Consider the following 26168-nt stretch of genomic DNA (forward strand, 5'->3'; position numbering starts at 1 on the left):
CTGAATTGAGCCATTCCAGCCAATGCTATTGCTACCGGCTGAGAATGCTGCAAACCTGCCCACTTTAGGAAACCTGAGGGTAGGGATTGCTGCTCAGAAAAGTGCTTTTGGCAGTGTAGACACAGACCATGTTCAGATTCTCTGAAGTTTAAGTGGATTGTATGTATCCCCTGGTCACACCATGCTCTCAGATTTATAGTGATCAAGCTTCAGAGAAAAGACAGCAATAAATTCAATCCACATGGCTTCTGTAAAAAGGCATCTAGTTGGCTTTTAATACAAAATGAGTCAGAGAAACAAAGAAAGAAAACATACAAGCTATTGAACTAAACAAAAACAAAAACCCGATAAATACATTTCAGTCACATTCCCTGTCTTCAGCCTAGATTAGGAAACAGGAAATGATGAACCAACCAATGTCTGTCCTTTTGAAGAAACCTTATTTAAAAAAAAAAAAAAGAGGAAAAAATAAAACAATCCCTAAAATCTGGCATGTGGTTTTAAGAGGCCACTGGAAGCTTGCCTTAGTCATCGTGGTGAACTGGGACACTGGTGGTTTGGAACACAGCTACCTCCTCCTCATTTCTTGCTACTAACAATCTTCATCTGAAGGGAGGATGCTGGCTTGGACATCATTAGATGCCACTTACGCTGTCTGAGGTCTCAGGGTCAAGCAGTCTTGTGGAGTCTTCCATTCCGTATCTTCACTGAATCTCCCCCATGTATAGTCTCTTGTCACTGGATGCTGAGAGAACTGAGGTGAAGAGAACAGAGAAGATAACTGGAAGTAATGAAGGCTCAAGGAGACTTGGTGTTTAAGGGCTCTTATGTCAAGAGGCAATTTTGGTATAAAAGAGCAACTGGATTTAGCTTACATTCCCCTTCTCCTAATAACCATTCACAGGAAACTATAGCTTGGCTTTTCAATCCGAATTCTTTCAAAACCATGAGGGTGGACCGTGCTATGGGAAATACATTATCAGGGTCTAAATCTTGATTTTCCTTGTCAGTCAAGCCTTAAGAAAAAGATCTCAGTCATTCTAGAAGAGAAGAATCAATGTCTATGCTAGTCATTTTGTAAATGTGCTTCTGCTTATTATTCTTAGCCCTGGAAAAAGTTATATTTTCTCAGAAATTCAAGTCCCATTATTTAGCTTAGCTAGCCAATAAAAGGTAAGTTAAGTTCTGGTTTATATCTGAACATTAAGAAACATCATTCTTTTATCCAACTATATCACTGAATCACAGACCTGAAGCAAGTAAACTCCCAGTCAGGACAGACTTACTGATGGGTTCATCGGGGTGGAAAGCCACTTCATTGATGGAGCCAGCATGGCCCGGTAGCTTATACAAAATCCTCCTGCTTGTGGTATCCCAGACGTAGACGAACCTGCAAATATCATGAAGAGTAAGGCTAAGGCATCCTGGAACTAAGGGTAAGGAAGAAGTATGGCTTTTTAAGGGAAGTGGAAGCAACCTTTTATTTAGTGACTCCATACTTACTGAACTGTGCTCTGATGTTTAGAAACTAGGAATATAGATTACAAATAAGGCATGGATCCTGCCCATGAGCAACTGAGTGGAGAAACAGGAATAGCTAAATTATTGGTATTTTCTAATACAAGCTTCTTAAATAGGAAAGATCACAGAGAAGACAGACAAATGGTTCTTCCTATAGCTCCCACACAGAAATCTTTAAAGAACACCCAGAGACTTCCCTGGTGGTCCAGTGGTTAAGAATCCACCATCCAATGCCAGGACCATGGGTTCAATTCCTGGTCAGGCAACTAAGATCCCATATGTTGCTGCTACTGAGCCTGCGTGCCACCACTAGAAAGGAGCCCACATGCCACAGTGAAAGATCCCGAGGGCCGCAACTAAGACCTGATGCAGACATAAATAAATATTTTTAATAAAAAAGAGCACCCAATATAATTAGGGTGTAGTTAACTTCTTATATACCTAGGAATGTCTTAAACCCAAATACACACTCGATCCAGATCTTGCACTGAATTCATGGGCAGAAAAATACTTAATGCTAGCATGGGAAGGGGCCAACAGATATTAGCTAAACTTATTCTACAGAAAAGAAAACTAAGGTATAGTGACTTCTCCAAGGTTACACAGTTCATCAGTGGCAGAATTAAAATTAAAATTCTTAATATATATTCCAGTATTCTCCTTTCTCTTACTACCTTCAAATGCCTTGCGTCCCTTGCCACCTCTCACTCCCTCTACCCCTGCCAAAAGAAGTTTCTTTGACCTTCAGCCTTGTTTGGGTCATTTTAAGCTGAAAGTAAAATAAATAGATATTATCTTCACATGACCATGCAAAGAAAATATGCTGGTACATTTAAAAGGCTGATGATTTTCAAATAGGTTATACCAATTATTCACATATTTGTTTTGTTCAATCAACACCTAAAGGGTATACTCATCAGTACATGATTATAAAATGCCTAGTTCTGAACATTACATTTTTAGTTTAAAATGAAGATAAAAAAAAAAAGAACTTCTTAATTACAGTGTAGCTCACAAGGTTTAGGCTCCATAAAGTCAAAGTGAAAGTGAAGTTGCTCAGTCATGTCCAACTCTTTGCGACCCCGTGGACTGTAGCCTACCAGGCTCCTCTGTCCATGGGATTCTCCAGGCAAGAATACTGGAGTGGGTTACCATTTCCTTCTCCAGGGGATCTTCCCGACCCAGGGATTGAACCCAGGTATCCCGAATTGGAGGCAGACACTTACCTCTGAGCCACCAGGGAAGCCCATAGGAAATAAATAAAAACTCCATGCAAGGCGGAGGAGAGGGAACCCCGTCTGTCTCTAGACTCCTTGGCTCTAATGCTCAGGTTTTCCCCAGTGTCTTGTCACACACAGTAACTGTCCTCATTAATCCAGCTAAGGCTATGTGGCATAGTGAAAAAGTGTGTTAAGTTCTGGGTTCAAGTCTCAATTCAACTATTTAATAGCTAAGTAGCCTTTAGACATTTACCTAACTTCTCTGAGGGCCTTATGATGGAGTAATGATGGAGACAATGCTGATCTCACAGCTTGGTTGAGAGAAATGAAATAATGAAATAATGTATGCCAAGTGCCCAGCACACAGAATTTATGATAGCTATTGTTATGATGATAAAGCGCCTGTCTACAATGCGGGAGACCCGGGTTGGATCCCTGGGTTGGGACGATCCCCTAGAGAAGGAAATGGCAATCCACTCTAGTACTCTTGCATGGAAAATCCCATGGACAGATGAGCCTGGGAGGCTACAGTCCATGGGGTCGCAAAGAGTCAGACACGAATGAGCGACTTCACTTTCACTATTGTTATGATGAATAAATAAATTGTTATCAAAATAGAATCACATGAAATCAATACACTGAATAAATCACTCACAGCAGAGACTGACCAGTCATTTCATAGTCCTTGATAGGAACTCTTGAAAGGTTTCAAATCTGAACAGGAGTAGCTAGGTGAACTACAAGTAGGGAAGAGAAATTTGCCAAATTCAGGCCAAGCTGAAAAGCAGTTTTCTGAGAAGAATACATTATCCAGGCATATAAAAGCCAGCAGAAGTCCAGATCTCCAAGGGTTTACTTTAAGGCCTCACTTTCCACGGCTGCCAATTAGATGCTAAATTTAGAGGGGCCTTATCCTCTCCTTATTCTGGGATGGCAACATTCGGCAGGAATCAGGCTCCTTATGTAACAGAGCGCTGTTGACTTGAGGCTAATTGGTGAGGTGGCCTGTGAAATGTGGCCAACCCTCAGCAGGTAGACAGACAGGCTTTTCCCTAGACCAGAGCCATGCTTCCACATGCAAGGTTTAAAGGAACAGTGGGGAGGGAAAGAGGGAAGAGAGGACACCGAAAGCTAGAAAAGAGCCAGTGTCAGAAACAAACTGCTCAGAATAGCTAGGTAGACATCATTTAAAAGCTTAATCACACAGGAAAGATACAGCTCTACTGAAAATCATGTACAAATACCTAGAAAGGTTCTTACTCTGTCAGAATGTAAGACATCTGAACCGTGGACCTGTTTTTCACGGTCTTCTTTAGAAACCTGGCAATTGAAAATCCTTTAGATTCCCTCTCCAAGGTAACCTGCTAAACCACCAGGACTCAAACCAGCAATGTGGCACAGTTTTACCTGGGTCCTTTCCCCTGCCATAAAATACTCAAATATTCACCCATTTTCCCCTGGCGTTAAACGTGCCAAGGGAAAAAAAATGGATTCTGGAATCTTCTATTCAGAATTGTTCACAGGTCAGAAAGGTGTGGGACAGATCAAAGTGAGGCTTCTTTATGGTTGTGCTAGAGCCCCAAGTAGGAGAAAACTCCAGAATACGCTGAAAGCCCAAGCTAGCCTGGGAAAGGCTTACTGCTTATAAGATGATGCCTGTTTTCATTGAGTAGCAGGAAAATCTCTAAGTTGGGAGAAAGATGGGGTTAAGCAGAAGAGGGCTAACAACATTTCCCAATGGGAGCTAAACCCAGAGTCTACCATCCGAGTGCCTCGTCATTCTTTTTTTTTTTAAATAAAATAGTTATTCTTATTTGTTTGGCTGGGCCAGGTCTCAGTTGTGACATGAGGGATCTTTAGCTGTGGCATGTGGGGTCCAGTTCCCCGACCAGGGATCGAATCCCGGCCTCCTGCATTGGGAGCAGAGTCTTAGCCACTGAGCCTCCAGGTAAGTCCCCAGGGCCTCGTCATTATTTACCATCCCATACTGTGGCCCAAAAGCCTGGGCACTTGAACATCCCTATTCAACATCTGACTCCCTCCCAAATAACGTCACCGTAGGCATACCAAATAAAATAGCATCTCACTAAAGAATTCTCTACCTTCTCTGTTTCTCATTCATCATTTAATTCCTCAGGCAGTTTAAACTGATTCAGCTCAGGGTTGGAAAATATCTAGCCCGCATTCTGCCACATCCTCACCAAGCAATCTTGACACTTTTCTCAATGAACTCAGATCCAGCTCTGAATCATTCCCAACACAGTTGGGTATTATTAATAGCTGAGCTGATATGCAGGACAAAATCTGACCATCCTTGAGCTAGGAATTCATTCATGCAATATTGCTTAGAATTGGTCAAGCACTGCCCTGGATTCAGAGATGAGTAAGATTCATTCCCTGATCTCTAGGAGCAAATAATTTAGTAGGGGTTGCCCCACTATATTTGTCTTACTATAAGATGCAATCATGAGAAACGCTGGGATGGAAGAAGCACAAGCTGGAATCAAGACTGCCAGAAGAAATATCAATAACCTCAGGTATGCAGATGACACCACCCTTATGGCAGAAAGTGAAGAGGAACTCAAAAGCCTCTTGATGAAAGTGAAAGTGGAGAGTGAAAAAGTTGGCTTAAAGCTCAACATTCAGAAAACGAAGATCATGGCATCCGGTCCCATCACTTCATGGGAAATAGATGGGGAAACAGTGGATATAGTGTCAGACTTTATCTTTTTGGGTTCCCAAATCACTGCAGATGGTGACTGCAGCCATGAAATTAAAAGACGCTTACTCCTTGGAAGGAAAGTTATGACCAACCTAGACAGCATATTCAAAAGCAGAGACATTACTTTGCCAACAAAGGTCCGTTTAGTCAAGGCTATGGTTTTTCCAGTGGTCATGTATGGATGCAAGAGTTGGACTGTGAAGAAAGCTGAGCACCGAAGAATTGATGCTTTTGAACTGTGGTGTTGGAGAAGATTCTTGAGAATCCCTTGGACTGCAAGGAGATCCAACCAGTCCATTCTAAAGGAGATCAGCCCTGTGTGTTCTTTGGAAGGAATGATGCCAAAACTGAAACTCCAGTACTTTGGCCATCTCATGCGAAGAGTTGACTCATTGGAAAAGACTCTGATGCTGGGAGGGATTGGGGGCAGGAGGAGAAGGGGATGACAGAGGATGAGATGGCTGGATGGCATCACTGACTCGATGGACGTGAGTCTCAGTGAACTCCAGGAGCTGGTGATGGACAGGGAGGCCCAGTGTGCTGCGATTCATGGGTCGCAAAGAGTCGGACACGACTGAGAGACTGAACTGAAGATGCAATGACTGCTAATAAAGGTTAGGTGTATATAATGTGATTACAACCCAGAAAAAAGAGCAATTAGTAATGCCCAACAGGTAAGGGAGAGAGAGGGCCAGGTAAGTATATAGATACAATATAGGTAGATTACTAGGGAGATACAGGAGTTTGGATAATGGAGGCTAGGAAGGAATGTAAGAACAGGAGAAGTTCCACGTGAGTGAAGCACTGTGGTGATTGACGGTGGGGGAGGAGTATGTAATAACACAACATGTATGTGAATGAACTGAAGCATGGCAGAAGAATCTCATGAAGAGAACTGGAGCCAGATTAGGAGTCTGAATTTTATTTCACTGGCAAAGGCAATCTAACAACCAAAAAAACGGTTTACCTTCCAGGTTTAAAATGTATCCAAAGAGGGTAGAAACGATGTATTTGTCCACAAGATCTTTAAACCCTTCAGACTGCACTACATACAGCTTCATCTCTGAGTACAGCTATAACTCAATGTTTGCTCTGGCTCAGTACTGGCACTTCATGTATCAAACAAGAGAAGATACCTGCATAGCTACATCATTCTTTACCTCATGTCCAGTAATCCTTACCTGTCAGCTGAGCCAGCTGCTATCTTGCTTCCATCAGGTGACCAAGAACATCTCAGAAGATTCTATAATGATGAACAGGCAGGAATCCAATGAATACAGTACTGTACCAAATGTATGCACCCCTCTTGATTAGACTATAGCATCACTAATTAAGAGATTTTAAATGCTTAAGTACAGTTTTTTGTTTTCTGGGGTTTTTTTGGGCTGTGCTGCATGGCCTGCAGGATCTTAGTTCCTTGACCAGGGCATGAACCTGTGCTCCCCTCAGTGGAAGTGTGGAGTCTTAACCACTGGACTGCTAGAGAAATCGCCCTCTTGAGCAGAGTTTTAAGTATTCTCTGCAACATATAATCAACAATTGTCTTATATTCTGTGGCCCAAGACAGCCTATTTTGATATATTTCAAACCAAAACTGCTTAATTTATAGTAAATTAACAGTGGACCTGGCTGTAAAATTTTGTTCTGCCTACTAATGGGGGCTTCTTCTGCTCATTTATCTGGATCCTCATTAAAATTTTTATCTTGAAGAAAATAAAAATAAAATCAATTCTAACAAAAGATAAAATTTGATTTATCTTTAAATAAAATTCTTTTATTTTGAAATCAAATAAAAGATTCAGTGAACCTTAATGGGTTCTCAAAAGGAAAACATTAGTCTATATTAACAAACTGTCTGGAGCAAAAGCTGCTTTGAAGAGCTCATCTGAGAGTTTTGGCAAAATTTCAGTCTCTCAGAGCTTGGCCTGTGGTTCTTACTGAGGGAAGGGATGTATCTGAGGACTCTAAGAGCTGGTCACTGGGAGGGTGAGGGAGGTCATCTGGGTAGCAGCCACGGGAGTCTGAGTCCCATATGGAACACTGACCTGTGAGAGTCAAAGTTCCCAAAGAATTAAGAAAACAGAAGCATCTTGTTGAAGTGGGAAGTCCTAAATTTGAGGACTCCATCACCATCTGCCTATGAGTGCCTCCTTGCCTATGCTGCTGTCAGTTTTATTTCTGGCAAGAGCAGTTTTGCTGGACAAAAGTGTTACTGGAATGCTGCTCCTTCTAAGGAGAGCTATTAATCTCTATATCCTTAGCATCATCTTAAATGTCTTTGAATCAAATGGACAGTAAAATTCCTCTGCCATGCAGAACTCACCTTTTCAAAGTTGTGCACATTTCCTTGAAATATCTTCACACACCGCTCTTTGGGAGCAAATGGCCGGACATCCCAGACCCGCACTGCAAATTCAAACAAAGAAAACAAAACAGTTATCAGACAGCGGTTTCCTGAGAACCCAGCTGAAACCAGTATCATGTCAATGACAGATGCTATTTAGTGGGTGGAGAAAGACCAACGTGGTACAATGCTATTTAATAAGCCTTTTTTCTTTTACTAACGGGAATGAAATGCATTCAAGTTCCTTAACAGGGACTAAAGACACTGAGAAGGTAGGAAGGGAAAATGTCAAACACACTGCTGGTATTTGCAACAGAAAGTAGTTGAGTGCGATACTGATTTCAACAAAACATATTGCCAATGATTCCTCTGTAAACCTGAGTCCCATCTAGCAAAGTTTCAACATGACAATCTAAACACCACTGACTACTGTGACAATCAATCTATAAAAATCAAACTCGGGACTAAGCTTTTCCAGTTATGCTCACAGGAAAATCTGACAATTTAATTGTAATCAAGGCCAATATAGAAAAAGTGAACTTTGAATCCAGTTCTAGCTCTGCTATATATATGGGGAAAATATCAGGAAAATAGTGAGATTCTCTGTGCTTTGGGTGCCTTTGTAAAATGAGAATGCCATTTGATCTTTTTTTAAAAAATATTTTAAAGGTCAAATAAGATGATACATAAAAGGGCTTTAAGATTGGCAGCAATAAACAATAAAATGAATTTGTAATTTTTATTATATACCTATAATGAGAAATTCTTATTTTTATTTTAAAAACCATTTAGGAAATCTCACCCTTCCTTATAATGACTTCCCTGATGGCTCAGATGGTAAAGTGTCTGCCTACAATGAGGGAGACCCAGGTTCGATCCCTGGGTTGGGAAGATCCCCTGGAGAAGGAAATGGGAACCCACTCCAGTATTCTTGCCTGGAAAATCCCAAGGACGGAGGAGCCTGGTAGGCTACAGTCCATAGGGTTACAAAGAGTCAGACACGACTGAGCGACTTCACTTTTTTTCTTTTTTTACCTTTCCTTTTAACAAACAATGCTAGAATTAGACAATCAAAAATCTACTGAAATAGGATATAAATACCCACAATAAGCAGTGGCCACAGCCATTGTTAACTAAAGCTAAATGTACAGTGAAATTTGAGTGCTGTAATTTTACTTGAGTATGGGAAAAAAGCCAACAATCCTTGAAGTTAAACAGGCATAAAAAGGTGAAACTACACATGAAAGTTTGCTATTCAGCTGAGAATACAGCCAGAAGGCAAGGATGTTCATTCATTCAGCAAGTATTTATTGAGCACCCCTTGAGTGCTAGGCTTCCCTGATAGCTCAGTTGGGAAAGAATCTGCCTGCAAAGCAGGAGATCCTGGTTTGATTCCTGGGTTGGGAAGATCACGTGCAGAAGGGATAGGCTACCCACTCTAGTATTATTGGGCTTTCCTTGTGGCTCAGCTGGTAAAGAATCTGCCTGCAGTGTGGGACACCTTGGTTCAATCCCTGGGTTGGGAAGATTCCTTGGAGAAGGGAAAGGCTACCCACTCAAGCATTCTGGCCCAGAGAATTCCATGGACCATGGCCTGTCCAGTCCATGGGGTTGCAGAGTTAAGACACAACTGAGAGACTTTCACTTCACTTTGAGGGTTAGGCACAGTTTTCATTACAAAATGTTAGTGAAAACATTTTAGTATACCAGAGGGGCATTTCCAAACTCCTTCAGTATTAAGCATATAATCCAAGATGTCATCTTCCTTTTCTGCTATGGAAAACACATCCTCCCACCCAACAACTTAAAAACAAGTGAAGAAAGGACAAGTGTGTTAGTGTAAATCCAGAAATCGAGGTGTTTTAATGAGGACCTCTCGTCACATCGATGCTTTTGGAGTAGGGAGGGAAGATAGACTGGCAGAAAGAGTACAAGTGAGATATCAATAGGTCTGTTGATCATCTGAGCTTGGAACTCTCTACATTATCAGTATAGAAACTGATGCCCAGAAAGAACAAATGCTATGTGTAAAGATGTTCAGGGATTAGATGGAAGATTTGGGACTATCATCATGGCTTCTTGACCATCTCTTCCAAAGTTTTTTCTATTACAACCTGTTTTCCTAATTGCCCTGGTGGACACCTGCAAGCCATCCTGGGCTCTTTCCTTGGACTCTCTTTTACCCCAGCACATATTTCGAGCACCTAACGCCCATTTTATTTAGGGTCTACAGCAACTGACATGGAGAGGTTTCCTTTCCAAAGTTACCTGTATTGTCCATTGCATTGGACAAGAGGTAAGAGCCTTCAGAACTTAAACTCAGGCCAGTCACTGAATCTGCATGACCTCTCATCGTGTAGGTCAGCTTATTTTGGCGCAGGTCCCAGACCTACAGAACAAAACAAGGTGACACTCCCAGAAATCAAACTGTGAACAGCAAAGAAACAGTTATTAAAGAGTCGACCTGGGAAAACTGGCATCCCTTCTTAATCTGCCTCTGGGCCAAGCACTACTTTACCACAAAATATAGAATTTCTGTCAAAGAAGGAAAAACTCCTGTCTTTCTAAAAACAGAGTTAAAGTTACTAAGTTTGGCTAGAAAAATATAAACTAATGAATGTCAAAATATTAACAAAACATAAGAGGATTTAAAGAGGTTATTTTCAATTCATAACAAAATGTATTAGGAATTAAAAAAATAAAGTAGCTTTTAAAATACAATCTATGATTCTTTGTAACTAGAAACAAACTATTGCAAACAACTATATAAACACAGTTAAATGACTTCATTTGAAAAAGGCATTTTGATTGCATGTAAAATGTACATAACACAGTAATATACAAAAACAGAGGTTTAAAAATGTTCATTTAATGTCATAATACATATATACACATACGATGGAAAACCACATTAAAAGAAAAATAAAGTTTAAGTTCACGGTTTTCTGGTTAGGAAAGCTAAGAGAAACACTTCAGCTGAAAATAACCTAATGTCAAACAGAAAAAAATAAATGGTTTATTAAGTTATGGCTCATAAACACACTGTAACACTACAGGCGCTTATGCTAGACTTTGAAGACCAAAGTGGAATGCATGAGGGTTTAGGGCCAGGCTGAATCAGTCACTGCAACTTAATGAGTTATGTATTGTATTATTGGGCCACTAACCCTTCTGAGCCTGTTTCTGGCCTGTAAGATGGGGATAACATTGACTTTTTAGGGCTTTTGTGAGGATTACAGATAGAATGCCTGGTACACAGCAGGCCCTCTAATTGGTTGCTATTATTAAGCAAATCCTAAAAACATTCTGAAGATCAAATGTAAAAATGTTTATAAACAAACTATTATTAAGCAAATAAGAAAAATATAAAAGTTATTTATAATTACATAAAAGAAATACATTAAAGGCAACAGAAATGGTCTGGAATGTCATGTGGAAAAAGAACAGCAGTTCTGTTAAGGTCACTGTTGTTATACAAAATTTCATCCAAATTTGATTTAATATTGCCACAGTTTTTCTAACTTAAATTTTCCGCTGTCCCTTTAAGGCACTTTCCTCATCTAGAAATGAGTTTGTCAAAGCAATACATACGGCAGACAACTCCACTTTCCCCATCAATAACTCATTCATGTGTGGAACCCAGCACACTTTATACACAATGATTTTTGTGTCAGGATGTTTGCTGCCTCAATAATCAGGAAAGCTTGAAGTGGCTGACATTTTTTGTTCAAGCCATTGTTCCTTCTCTTCAGAGAAGGCATTGTTGAAACCTTTAGCTCTTTAGGAGAATGAAATTCATCATCCTTCACAGCACTTGGGAGCTATTTCCAGACCTTCCACTTTGGGGCCTGCACACGTTGTTTTGTATACCCAAAATGTATCCGGGATTTGCCAGAGGAAGAGTGAGTAGGGCAGTAATTTAAGCAAAATATTTTGCAGATGTCCTAATCAGCTGTTCAGTGATTGTGGCAGGCACTGTTGGAGATAAAAGAAATGTTGTTCTGTTCTCAAGGAGCTAAACAAGTGACGAGAGGCCTGCACAAGGGGCAACAGCCAAGAGGGCAGAGGGATTAATGTTGCCATGGTACACGGATGGGAGTGAGAAAGGGAAGGTTTCACAAAGAATAAAGCACTTGAGCAGGGCATGGAAAAAGAATTTACTGATTTATTCCCATGACACGCAGTTTGTGGAATCTTAGTTCCCTGATCAAGGACTGAACCCAGGTCCTTGGCAGTGAGAGCAGGGAATCCTAACCAGTGGGCTGCCAGGGAATTCCCAAGAAGTACTTCTTTATTTAGACAAAGTAGAAGGTTATTCCCAGGCAAAGATGATGCATGAAAGCAGAGGGACAGGAAAAAATTGCTGGGTTGTAGGGAAATGGGCAGAGAGGAAGCAGACAATGCCTGAGTGATAGGCAGGCAAAGGCCAGCTCATGAAAGGTTTTGAATGACTGGCTTGGACTTTACCTCCCTCACTGGGGAGCCACAGAAGGGTAGAGTAGTGGAATGAGTTGATCAGATTCTAGAAAGAGCCTTCTGGTCCAAATAATTGGAAAGGATGAGAACACAGATGGGACTATGTTAAAAAAATAAATTAAAAAAATTCACCAACTGACCTCCCATTCTGACTAGAGCTCAAGATTACAAGAAATGCCAACCAGATCTTCAAGCCACCAAACAGAAGCACATTTTCTTCTTTTATTCATTTTCCTCTGACTCCACAATCCTATACCCAGGAAGAAAATCTCAAGAGCCTAACAGGAACTGTGTGTTTGTTCACAAATATAATCAGAATTTGCTCACTCCAGATTTTAAGAGGGCCTTCCATTCCCTATTTGTTCCTCCTGTCCCAGAATAGGCAGTGCTCTCTGAGAGACTGAGAAGCAAACAAAAACCAGGCTCTTCAGGAGTACTTCCTAACGTAGTAAGGCAGTGCAGGGATTTGTCAAGCAAGCTCAAGAGTGGTAAGCCCCTGTCTGCTTAAAGGATACTTGTTAATTGAGTAGAAGCAATATGATAGAGTTGTAAGACTACTGGCCCTCTGGAGAGTCCTGGCTCTACCACAGACTATTTGATCTTGGCCAAATCACTTAACCTTTTAGAGCTTTGCTTTAGTCACCTGTACAATAAGAGAGATGACGAGATGTCTAAAGTCCCTTTCAGGTTTGACATTTTCTGAGTCTATTTCTGATGGAAAAGGAGCCTCCCTTTTGCATTTTAAAAAGAAACTTATGAGGGCCTGCGTACTATTCAGAGTCTTTCTGGGTCCAAGAACAGTTACTCATCCCTAAGCATGTCAGAACAGGATGCTGTTAAATAGGGAGAAGACTGAAATTCTATGGATGGTTTCACATTCCTCTAGCATACCCCTTAGTTATATAGGAGCAAAATAAAATAACTAAAGCAACCTAATTTCAAATACCATCTTTATTAACTGCTATCATCAAAAAACAATCTGACAACTGTATCCAAAACATGAACTATCCTTATATTTGCTAACACACTGATTTTCATCTAGAAATCTATTCTAAGAAGTAATTAAATATGGAAAGCTTCACACGCAGATATATTGGATACATTGCATACAGCAGCATAATTTGTGATAGTGATACATATGAAAAGCCTGTGCAGCAACGAAGATCCAGGACAGCCAAAAATACTAAATACATCGCCTGCCCATGCAGGGGACACAGGATGGATCCCTGGTCCAGGAAGATTCCATATACCATGGAGAAACTATGCCCGTGGGCCACAACACCTGAAGCCCATGCGCTCTAGAGCCTGTGCTCCACAACCAGAGAAGCCACTGCAACGAGAAACCTGGGCACAACAAAGAGCAGCTCTGTTCACCACAATTAGAGAAAACCCGAGCATAGCAACGAAGACCCAGGGCAGCTGGAAAAAAATTAAAAAGATATGTCTGAGCTCATACTTAGAGAAAACACTAAGCCAGTCATGGCAATATCCAATGTTGGGGATTCTAGGCAAAGGACTAGCCACATATATGTGTGTGTATATATATCCCGTATGTGTGAAATCTAAACTATGCCACAAGTAACCTTATTTACAAAACAGACTCACAGAGATAGAAAACAAACTCATGGTTACCACAGAAGAAAGGGAATGGGGAAGGTATAAATTAGGGGTTTGGGATTAGCAGATATAAGCTACTATATGCTTCCCTGGTAGCTCAGCTGGTAAAGAATCCACCTTTAATGCAGGAGACCCTGATTCGATTCCTGGATCAGGAAGATTCCGGGAAGAAGGGCATGGCAACCCACTAGGCTATCCACTCCAGTACTTTTGGGCTTTCCTGGTGGCTCAGTTGGTAAAGAATCCACCTGCAATGCGGGAGACCTGGGTTTGAACCCTGGGTTGGGAAGATCCCCTGGAGGAGGGCATGGCAACCCACAGGCTTCCCTAGTGGTTCAGATGGTAAAGAATCTGCAATGTGGGAGACTTGGGTTCAATTCTGGGTCAGAAAGATCCCCTGGAGAAGGAAATGGAAACCCACTTCAATATTCCTGCCTAGAGAACTCCATGGACAGAGGAGCCTGGTGGGCTACAGTCCATGGGATTGCAATAAGTTGGATATGACAGAGTGACTAACACACACATTATATAGAAAACAGATAAACAATGAGGTCTTACTGTATACCACAGAGAACTATATTCAGTATCTTGTAATATAACATAATGGGAAAGAATATGAGAAAGAATACATATGTATAACTGAACACTCTATTTTATACCAGAAACTAGTACAACATTGTAAATCAATTATACTTTAGCCAAAAAAAAAAAAAAGCGCCTACAAGGCTATGATGAAGAGTCATTAAGTGCTGTACTCATAGGACTCTATTTATATATTTCTCATATTTGAGATAAATTTGGATTTCAGAACAAAATTGGTATATATCAACAAAGACTGAGATTAGCTATGTGAGGAAAAAACTGATCCAAGAGAAGGTACATATATGTATCTGAGAAGACATGGAAAACCTTCAAAACCTAAAAACAAACTCATTGCCTTCAGAACTAAAGTACAACTGAATATATTTGTTTATGAAAGTTAAAAGTGCTAGTCACTCAGTTGTGTTCAATTCTTTGTGACCCAATGGACTGTAGCCCGCCAGGCTCCTCTGTCCATGGAATTCTTGTCCAGGCAAGAATACTGGAGTGGGTAGCCATTCCCTTCTCCAGGGGACCTTCTTGACCCAGGGACTGAAACCAGATCTCCTCCATTGCAGGCAGATTCTTTACTGTTTGAGCCACCAGGGAAGCCTACTTGTTTATAGAAGGTCCCAAAACAGTTTAGACAAAGAGCCCAGAATAAGCCACACTATTTGTTTTAAAAAGGACTTACTAGCATGAGATTATTATTCTTAGGCTCGTCTATCCCCACAGTTATGAAAAGATCAAATTCTCATAGTTTAAAAAGTCAGTCTCAGATGGTCATACATGGTATGATTCTATTCATATGATATTCTGGAATAGAAACTATAGGACAAGAAAGAGATCAACGGTTTGTAGGGATTAGGAATGAGTAGAGGGTTTGATGCAGAACAGTACTATAAAATTTTTCTGGGTGATGGAAATTGTTCTGTCCTGTCTGTGGTAGTTACATGAATCTGCATAAGCATTAAAATCCACAGAACTGTATACTAAAAAGAGGTTAGTTTCATATGTGTCCCCAGTCACTCAGTTGTGTCCAACCCTTTGCAACTCCATGGACTGTAGCCTGCCAGGCTCCTCTGTCCATGGAATTTCCCAGGCAAGAATACTGGAGCGGGTTATCATTTCCTACTCGAGGAGATCTTTCCAACCCAGGGATTGAACCTGTGTCTCTTGAGTATGCTGCACTCGCAGGAGGATTCTTTACCACTGTGCCACCTGGGAAACCCAGGGGAAAGGCTGCCCTGACTGGGAACTGAACTCTGGCTACAACAGGGAGTGCACCAAATCCTAACCACTAGACTACCGGGGAGCATCTAATTTCACAGTAGGTACATTTTTATAATAATAACTTAAAAGTATGAAAATTACCATGGCTAGATGACACCAGTCCACCTCCAATGTATTAGAAGCTGTCTAGCGATTCTAATGATAGTGGGTTCCCAAACTTCACTCAGGGAAATAATGCATTTGCTGTGGAGGTGATCTAATTAAGCACCCACATTCTGACCGTAGTCTCCAAAGAGTCATAGGGTGGAAAAGGGACGTGAAGTTGAATTTTGGAAATGGTGAATTTTTAGGTACTCCAAATGGGGATGCTGAGTAGCTGGCTGTATATATGGGTCTGGATCTGAAGATGTGGGTTGAGAACATCGAGTTATCTGCATAGAAATGACAATTAGAGTCACAGAATTAGATGGGAATTGCCCAGGGAAAGGAATATAATAAGAGCACTGAGGAAAGAACCTTGGGGAATAACAACATTTAAAAAATGCATAGACAGAATAGCTTGCAGATGTATCTGATGGCTATGCCTGATGAAAAGGGTAGGGAAGTATACTGTCAGAGCAAGTTTAAAAAAAACAAAGACTAAAAGGATCTACTAGATTTAGTACCAGGGAGATCACTGGTGACCTTGAAGAGAACAGTGTTAATAAAACAACGGAGGCAGAGCCAGACTGATGAGCAGTGGTCAGGAGACATGGAATCGAGAAATGAAAGGGAGATAAGGCATTAAAGACAGTGAGTGTAGAAAATATTCAGGGGATTTCTCACAGGTAATAAGAGCAAGACTCTGGGCCCAAACCCTGGGTTTTGAATCATTGGTAAAATGGTATTGTGTGTGTGCTCAGTTGCTCAGTCCTATCCGACTCTTTCCGACCCTGGGAAGCCCATTAACAGCACTTATTTCATAGGTCCGTTGTGAAGCTTAAAAGAATTATAACGTAAAGCTCTAAGAACAACAGGTGGCACAGTGGTAAGCAATTCACCTGCTGATGTAGGAGATGCATGAGATGCGGGTTTGATCTCAGGAAGATCCCCTGGAGTAGGAAATGGCAACCCACTCCAGCATTCTTGCCTGGAAAATTCCAAGGACGAGGAGCCTGGCAGGGTCCGCAAAAGAGTTGGACCCGACTTATGGACAAACACGCACAGCATACATTGAGAACAGTGCCTAACACACTTAAGTGTTAGAGGATGATGATAACAGTATTATGATTGTAACCACTATCACCATCTTTAAAGAAGTTTGGCTGTAAAGGGGAAGACTGAAAGGGCAATAACAAGACAATGTGGAACTGAAGGCAGACTCTTTCCCCAACAAGAGAAGACCTGAGCATGATGAAATGCTAATAAGAAGCAATACAGTTGGTTAAAAGGATAGGATTTGGGAAAACTGACAGCATAAGGTCCCAGAGACAGGAAAGAAAGGTTGAAATCTTTCCATTTAAGGGACTACCTGTAGATAAAATGACATTCCATCCATAGTAACAGCAAAGGAGGCAAGGAGAGATGGGAGTACAGTACAATTTCTAGGTAGAAACAACATAATAAGTTGAGTATTTACCCAATAATTACTACTCTCATGATAAAGCATAAGGTAAGTCAAAGTCTTTGAAATACCTAAGGAAGCCAATAAGTAAAAGCAGAGACAAACGGAGTCGCTGCCCCCTCCCCCCACACATTTCATACTTACTGGCACCTGCTATGTCCAGAAACTCTACTCTACTGCTCTACTGCATTCGGCTCATTAATGCCCAAGACAACTCTACGCGATAGATATTGTTAACCCCTACTACACACATAAAACAGAAGTTGAAAGAAGTTAAAGAACTAGCGTGAAGTCACAAAAAATTAGAGAACAGTAGAACTGAGATTAGACCCCAAGTCAATTACTTGAAAGCTTGAGCTATATTATACTATCAAGAAGTCTATTGCCTCTTTTCGTCAACATCACTACCTTCTCACATTCTTAGCTACGGATCCCCCAAAACTTCCTTTCTATAGTTTCAAAAACAAAAACACACTGAAAGATTAGGGTAAAGAATCACAAACTGATTTATTGCTATCTCAATGAAGGCAATGCAGGTTAAAAAAAAAAAGTTTCAAATGCTGTTACTCAGGGAATACACCCTTCATTTTTCAGAGTTCCCACACAGGGACTTCTCACTTCATATAAACTGCCTGGTCCCTGATGGACAGGGACCATATAAGTTGTAATGCAACCCTGACACAGAAGTCAATAAAGACAAGACAGAAAGAAAACAAGTTCTAGTTTATCTTTCACTTAGGTGGTATAAAGTGCAAAGTTAAGAAGTTGGAAAGACTTACCTCTGTAAATGGAGACAGGTGAAAAGTAAATATAACATAAACATCTAAAATACCTTGATATCATTGTCTATTCCACCAGAAATAATCTGATCACTTGTATCATTGAAAGTCACAGCTAAAACTTGGTAGGTGTTCTGAAATGTCTGGATGGCCGCTTTCTTGCGGATATCCCAAAGCTGAAAAAGAGGACAAGACAGTCTACAGTAACATCACTCTAAGAAACAACTGCACAGTACACCCATAAATCTAAGGACTGTGGAAGTGAAAACATCAGTAAAGGGACCCTGTTCAGAAATTTGTCTGATTATCCCATCAACATGGTGAGAACTGACTATAATTTTGCCAATATATCTGAATGCTGGTAGAATAAATCACTTTGGTTATATTTTCAGACTTCTTTGTTAAAAGTCTGAACACATGTGGTTAATTAAATGCCTTTAGACTGGACATCTTCACCATGTTTATTAGTTCATTTGTTCTACACAAAGGATATTAGACCAGTGTTTTGAAATTGTAGATCTTAATTCATTATTCGGCTACAACTTACATTAAAAAAAATATATAGAGATACATATGGAGAGGAGGTTACATCAGTGAAAATGGCAGAGTACTGAGTGCCCAAAGATTGTCCCTCTACAAAAGCAGAAAACTGGCAAAACTCTGTCAGAATCAACTGCATCAGAACTCTAGAAACTACAGTTTACAGCAACCAGGTAAATACTCACTGAGGATGAAAACCAGCTGGGTCCTAGTGAGAGGGCTTTCTAGCACTTTAACTTACCCTGGCTCCATCCTCACTCAGCAACAGCTTTGAAAACAACATGTACTGGCCTTTTTATACACTGACTGAAATTTCAAAACATCCTTGTAAGACATGTATATTACTGTCACTAAAGACTGGGAAACTGAAGATCAGAAAAGTGACCTAAAGTCACATAATTAAGTAAACACTAAGTCAAGAATCTAATTATTCTTGGATGGTGGTCTACTTTATTCCAAGTGACAACTGTTCTACATGGTTGTAACAGTCTGTAGGATTCATAAAAAAAGAAAAAAACCTCAACTGCTTATTATCTGAAATGTATTTTAAAAAGAGTCTGTTTTGGGAAATGTGTGATAAAACAAAGTTGTGGAGAGAAGGGTATAGCATAGGTGGGAAGACAAGGTAAGTTTCACATTTTGTCGCCTCAGAAACCCTCAACACAGAGACAGACAACACCCACCTTGACTGTACCATCGTCACTGCCAGTGCAAACAAGCTGGGGGCCCCTCCTGGCTGGGTAACAGGAGTTCACAAAGGAAGTATGCCCCTTCAGTCTTTTAACCCTCTCGCCTGTTTCACTATCCCACACCGCCACAGTTTTATCTGTGGATGCTGAGAAGAGCATACTAGAAAGCAAGAGGAAGAAAAAAAAAAGTGAAGACAAGGAACAGCAATCTGTCTTCCTTACTCGTCAAAATGCACCCGAGTCTTCAAGATCACTAACATGCTGTGCTCTGACAGTTTGGCACCTGCTTCGGGAATGTCTCACCCAATGTACCAAAATCCTAATAGTAGTCTAGACCCAGTTATAAGGTCTACTCTAATAAATGTAAAAAAAATTTTCCCTTTGTCAGTCCCCATGACATGTTGTACATCTAATACGGCAGTCTTCTCAATCTTTCCCTCCTCTGTGATATACTACATTTCACACATCCTTCCACTTGAAAATGTATAATCACTCCCTGCTGCAGAAGTAAGACAGATAGTAGCAATTCCTGGCTCAGTAAATCTAACTCTTTCTCTAAAAATCAAAGCTTTTATTTTGCCTCTGAGAATGACTTCTAAGTTATGATTGATTTTATAATGATTTCTTTACTCAAACAGGAAAACCACACAAGGCTATGTACCTAGTTATTCAAGGAACTCTAAAATTTTAGAGGTAAGAGCGGTAAGACAATAAACGTTTACTGAAATACTGAATGGGATTAATTAATTTTGTAGAATTACATTTTTATATAATCCATGGTTATTATAAAGTTATTCAATTGTTAAAATATTTATAATAAATGTCATAATGAACAGATAATGAAAGTTGAATAATGTTAAGGGTAAAAACAGCAGACAAGATTGTGTTGTATAAGAGCTTTTTTTTTTTTTTTTTTTTTGACTGTGTGGCTTACAGGACCTTAGTTCCCCAACCAGGACTGAACCTGGGCTATGGCAGTGAAAGCGCTGAGTCCTAAACACTGGACTGCCAGGGAATTTACACAAGTAGTTCTAATACATACATAAAAATCAAACTGTTTTGAATAGGAAAAACTCTTGAGAAAAATATACCATAATATTAACAGTGATTATCTTTAGAATGATAAAAATGTAGTGTATTTTGTCATTTTCCTGCTTTTTTTTTTAGTTTTCTTGAAACAGATTGTTTCATTACTTTTATAATAAAAAAAATTAATTTCTACAGAAGGAAATTACATATTATGTCTTAAGAAAGAAAAAATTTTCTGGCTGTTGAAATGTTAGATAGATATTATAAATACATACATGGAACAATGGGCTTCCCTGGTGGCTGTAGTGTATTTTGTCATTTTCCTGCCTTTTTTTTTTTAGTTTTCTTGCAACAAATTGTTTCACTACTTTTATAATAAAAAATAATTAATTTCTACAGAAGGAAATTACATTTTATGTCTTAAAAATGAAAAAATTTTCTGGCTGTTGAAATGTTAGATATTATAAATACATACATGGAACAATGGGCTTCCCTGGTGGCTCAGACAGTAAAGAATCCATCTGCAATGCGGGAGACCTGGGTTTGATCCCTGGCGTGGGAAAATCCCCTAGAGAAGAGAATAGCTACCCACTCCAGTATTCTGGCTTGGAGAATTCCATGGACTGTACAGACCATGTGGTTGTGGATGTGACTGAGTGACTTTCTTATGGAGCAATAAATACCTTACTTGGGGTGACAGTGATAGGATGATAAGGTGGTTGTTCAAAATGCAGTAATTTTTGATAGCACGATCTTTTAAGAGAAAACTCAGGGATGAAATATGAAAGGATGCCAAGAAGAATTAATATAAGCAGCAGCCGTCATCCACAATGCAGAATACTCACCTGCCGTCTGTGTTATAATGAAGCTCCATCACTGCTCCACTGTGTCCCTTCAATGTAGCGTAGTTATCACAGTCTCCATAGACATTCCACAACACTGTTAGGGAGACAGGGGCTCTGTGAACATTACTAGGCAAAAGAAAACTATTACTGGCCATGGAAAGGGTACTTAAGAATTCACTAGAACCACAGTTCTGAAATTACACTGCTTTGAAACACCATTAATTCTATCAACAATATCTTCTTTACATTAGAACAAAAATAATGCAGCGTTTTCACATTTCATAAAATAAAAACATTTTAGATAATGGATATAATTTTTTAAATCTTAAGTTTTCTTCCATACTTTTAAAAAGTTGGCACTCACAGCTAGTTGTCTCCTATGAGTAGAAGCAGACTGCAAAATGATGGTACTTACGGGAAACTTTGGAAGCTGCAACTGACTTGAAAGTCACATGGTAATGACTTTATACTATATTTACTTAGTGTACATGTACTAAATACCTATTCCAAGTGCTGGAGTAAAATAAGGTAAATGAATAGAGACAGTTCCAATTCTTAGGGGGCTTGGTCCAACACAGAGTGAAGTTTGATAAGTATTATTAAGGAACACTATATACATAATAAGCTACTTAAGAGTTACTTTCCTGCAGATAAAACTGCTTCTAGTTTGTTTGATGAAATTAAGTATATCAGCAGTTAAAGTATGTTCAGCTAAGATCCCTAAGCCTTCTAGAGACTTGGCCACCAGTAAGTTTAAGGAACACCAAACTAGAAACTGAAATCAAAACAGACATCATTCACCCTGCTGCTGCTGCTGCTAAGTCACATCAGTCGTGTCCGACTCTGTGTGACCCCATAGACGGCAGCCCACCAGGCTCCCGTCCCTGGGATTCTCCAGGCAAGAATACTGGAGTTGGTTGCCATTTCCTTCTCCAATGCATGAAAGTGAAAAATCAAAGTGAATTCACTCAGTCGTATCCGACTCTTCGAGACCCCTGGACTGTAGCCTACCAGGCTCCTCTGTCCATGGGACTTCCCAGGCAAGAGCACTGGAGTGAGTTGCCATTGCCTTCTACGTCATTCACCCTGAGGCACAGTTAATAGAACGGAGTCAAAGGACCCATTTCATTTCACAATGTGGCAAATGATGCCAGAGGAAGCATCAGATGCTTCTGTAACCTTCTCTTTTGCTTTTTCTCATGACTTCTTCAATATGATTTCTACTTATTTTCCCCAAATGGGTGTTTCTGACTGGAAGCTGAGAATCTGGTAGCAGATCCAAATAAGAGACAAGTACATTATCCAAGTGAGTTGCCATGTTAGGATTTCCTCCTTCCTGAATGCTAAGATTCTGAGGCTATGGATCAAGAGAGCCTCATATCTTTGGGGAAAAAGTTCTCTCTCCTCATTACTCTCATTAGCCTTAAAGTGTAGATCTTAAAGTTTAGGCTTGCTAAATCGGCTTGAGATTTGCCTCCATGAAGAGGAAATTCCCAAACTAGAGCAACTCACTTTCCAGCAGGTGATATAACTCCTACTGTATTTACCACATGGACCCTAAGTTCTACATTCAAAATCATTCAGTATTTTCATGACTCTATTTTAGCTTATTAGCCACACAGTTTGTTATGTGACCAATTTAGATTGATACCTTTTATAGCACTGAAAGTTTTAAAAAATAATCAGTATAATTGGCAGTACTGGCAGACAGCAATTACTCCAGATTCAAAAATTATGCCTTACATATCAGTCGGTCAAATCCTGCAGATGCTAAGGTGGATCCATTGGGGTGAAACTTGCAGCAATACACTTCCCCTTCATGTCCTGAGAGAAGCATGATTGGGGCTTGAAGGGAGGAACATCTTGGAGGACCCTGAAAAAATGAGAAGTACAGTGTAGTTATTACATACAAAGGAGACTGAAAAGTTGGGGAACCGGGAGTACAGGGAAAGGACAATGGAAACAATGATGGAGTGTATTTCTCCTGATTTAGAGAACAGCAACTCTTCTCATATAACTTATGCCTCCAATTTGATACTCTGTTGCTGAAGTTTCCAGTGTCTGTTACACTAACTCTCTTCCTTCACGTGCTCTCCCATAGCCAAATTTTAATGGCTCAAACATGTTAAACTTATTTCTGCCTCAGGATCTTTTGTTGCCCCTGACAGGAGGCCTCTTCCCTGAGATCTTTCTGTGTGTGGTTTCTTTCCAGTGCTTTCTCTTATCTTTCCTGGAACACTCAAGCCTAAGCAGCACCCTACCTCTCTTTTGTATTTGATCAACACTACTGTTTTCCCTCAAATAACTTATCACTATCTGAAATAATGTTTCTTATGTATTTGTTTAGTTTGTCTCCCCTGCTCTGCCATGAGAAGGGCTCTGTAGTGCAGGAACCTTACCAGTGTAACATTACACTGTTTTCCCAGTCTCTAGTTCGTTTAATGAGTGAATGATTGAACTAATGTTTCCAACAACCCTGCAGGGTACAGGTTACTGAAGAAAGTAGTTTTGATTATGGTCTTGGATATTAAGACCAGTCTCAGTAGTGGGCAATTCAAAGAAACCCGGGCTGATATTCTCGTCAGACAGAAGTACACTATTAATAATCTGCAAATCTCCTTAGCAGTTTCCAGCTTACTCATTTACTCAAGAAATACTGTGTCAGGTACTGTCCCAGGCACTTAGGAAACAGTATTGAACGAGATAAAAAATGAAGCTTGTGTTCTAGTGGGAAGGACAGAAAAGAGGGAGGGTGAGCAGAAATAAGTAAAACATATAGACGGTGGCATGTGTTATGGAGAAAAACAAAGCAGCAATGTAGGTGAGCACAGGGTATGGCAATTTAAAATGGGCTGGTCAGGAAAGTGGAAAAGTGTTATCTGAGCAGAGATTGGGAAGAGCTGAGTGTAAACCATGTGGAGAGAGCAGAGCAAACGCAAAGACTTTGTAGGAGGAGCGTGGAAGCCACTGTGACTGGAGAAAGGCGAGCAATGGAAAATTGGTAGATTAGAGAGGTCAAGTGAAAGAGGGCAAAAGATTGTCAAGATTTCAGTTTTACTCTGACTGACGTGAAAAACCATGGAAAGTTTTCAGTAGGGGGTAATATGATCTTATGTTTAGAAGGATTTCTCTGGCTACTGGATTGAGAATAGACTGAGCATCCATAAACAGAAACAGGAATACCATTAGCATCCTACAGCAATAATGCCAGATGAGATAAGTGAAGTGAAAGTGAAAGTGAAGTTGCTCAGTCGTATCCGACTCTTTGCAACCCTGTAGACTGTATCCTACCAGGCTTCTCTGTCCATGGGATTCTCCAAGCAAGAATACTGGAGTGGGTTACCATTTCCTTCTCCAGGGGATCTTCCCGACCCAGGGATAGAACCCGAGTCTCCCACATTGGAGGCAGACACTTTAACCTCTGAGCCACCAGGGAAGCCCTAATGTCTTAAATCAGGAGCTAGTGATGGAAGTGGTAGAAAGTGTTAGTCACTCACTCAGTCATGTCCAGCTCTTTGTGACCCCATGAACTGCTGCCCGCCAGGCTCCACTGTCTATGAGATTTCTCAGGCAAGAAAAAAGGAGTGGGTTGCCATTTCCTTCTCCAGAGTACCTTCCCAACCCAGGAACTGAACCTGGGTCTCCCCCGTTGCAGACAGACTCTTTACTGTCTGAGCCACCATGGAAGCCAGGAGGTGGAAGAAGTGGTAGCAAGTCTGGATATATTTTGAGGATGGTGCCAACATTTGCTGACCAGCTGGTTGAGGAGTTGTGGGGGGCAGGAAGACATATATTTCCTTAGCTGAGCCTAACAGGATACAGGCAGAGGTATGATCACCACCTCAATTTTACAGGAAATGTAGTTAAAGAGCATGGATTCTGAGTTTAAAAGCTGTTCCTGGCGGTTTAGTCACTAAGTCATGTCTGACTCTTGCGACCCCATTGATTGTAGCCTACCAGCCTCCCCTGTCCCTGGGATTCTCCAGGCAAAAATACTGGTGTGGATTGCCATTTCCTCCTCCAGGGATCTTCCTGACCCAGGAATCAAACCCAGGTCTCCTGCATTGCAGGGAGACTCTTTACCAACTGAGCTATGAGTCGTCTACAAAATAGGATAATATTTCCTAACTCTTAGGAAGTTACCGAGATTAATAGAGTTTTCATTTACACAGCACAAGGGCTCAATGGATGGTAACTATTCTTTGGTTATTATTAATACCAGTGCAGAGAAACACAGCGAAAAGCAAGTTTCCCAAGTCCCCAAAACGAGCCAATGGCATTCATTTCCCCCCTTCCTTCGTTCATTCATTCATTCATCCATCCAATCTTCCAAGTTTTCTGAACGTTTATCGTTTATTCTACACTGGATCCCTGGAACATTTAAGAAGTCAAAACCCTGGTCCCGGTTTTTAGCTCAAGATCCTTAATTCTTAATTCTAACATCTCCTCACAGGGCGGTCAAGACGCTGAAAACGAGCGTCAAATGGAGAAACGCAGGGAGAATCGCCGGGTGTACGCCGCTTTTACTGTGTTTCTCTGCTTTAACTCCTAGGAAGGAGAGTCCCGCTCCGCCCGGGAGTGCAGGTTAAGGGCCGCGCAGGATCACCAGGTGCAAGCGCTGAGGAGAGGAAGATGAGCTGAGGGCCGAAGGCCGCCTGCTCCTTATACTCACCGCTTGCAGCAAAGCTCCCGGCGCCGCCTGCTGCTGCCCGGCTCCAGGGCCCGACCCTGCCGCTCCCAACAGTAGTTCATGTCGCTGCCGCTTGACTGGGACCAGTGGCAACTCTGGGCCCTTACGCTTCTGCTGTTCTATCATGGCGGCAGCCACTCTCCTCAGGCCGCCACTGACCGCGCCGACCCCCTCAGGTACCTCACGATTGGCTCGGACTTAGTCTTTCCCGTAGAACTTCCGGCCGATAGAACCCAATCGACTTCCAATATACCTCTCAGCACCGCCCCCTGAGAAGTTTC

General features: G+C 40.9%; 1 protein-coding gene across 1 annotated transcript; it reads right to left on the reverse strand.

Moving 5' to 3' along the window:
- Positions 1–246: 246 nt before the first annotated feature.
- Positions 247–26068, reverse strand: SNRNP40 (small nuclear ribonucleoprotein U5 subunit 40). The gene is made up of 10 exons (XM_005906177.3): positions 25870–26068; positions 22941–23070; positions 21198–21291; positions 19318–19483; positions 18148–18270; positions 10076–10196; positions 7787–7869; positions 6645–6706; positions 1287–1390; positions 247–754 (listed from the first exon to the last, which is right to left on the reverse strand). Exons 1-10 carry the CDS (start codon positions 26011–26013, stop codon positions 705–707), a joined length of 1077 nt encoding a protein of 358 aa, XP_005906239.2. The 5' UTR covers positions 26014–26068; the 3' UTR covers positions 247–704.
- Positions 26069–26168: the final 100 nt, after the last annotated feature.

Source organism: Bos mutus, chromosome 2 (genome assembly GCF_027580195.1).
Source record: "Bos mutus isolate GX-2022 chromosome 2, NWIPB_WYAK_1.1, whole genome shotgun sequence".
Taxonomy (NCBI): domain Eukaryota; kingdom Metazoa; phylum Chordata; class Mammalia; order Artiodactyla; family Bovidae; genus Bos; species Bos mutus.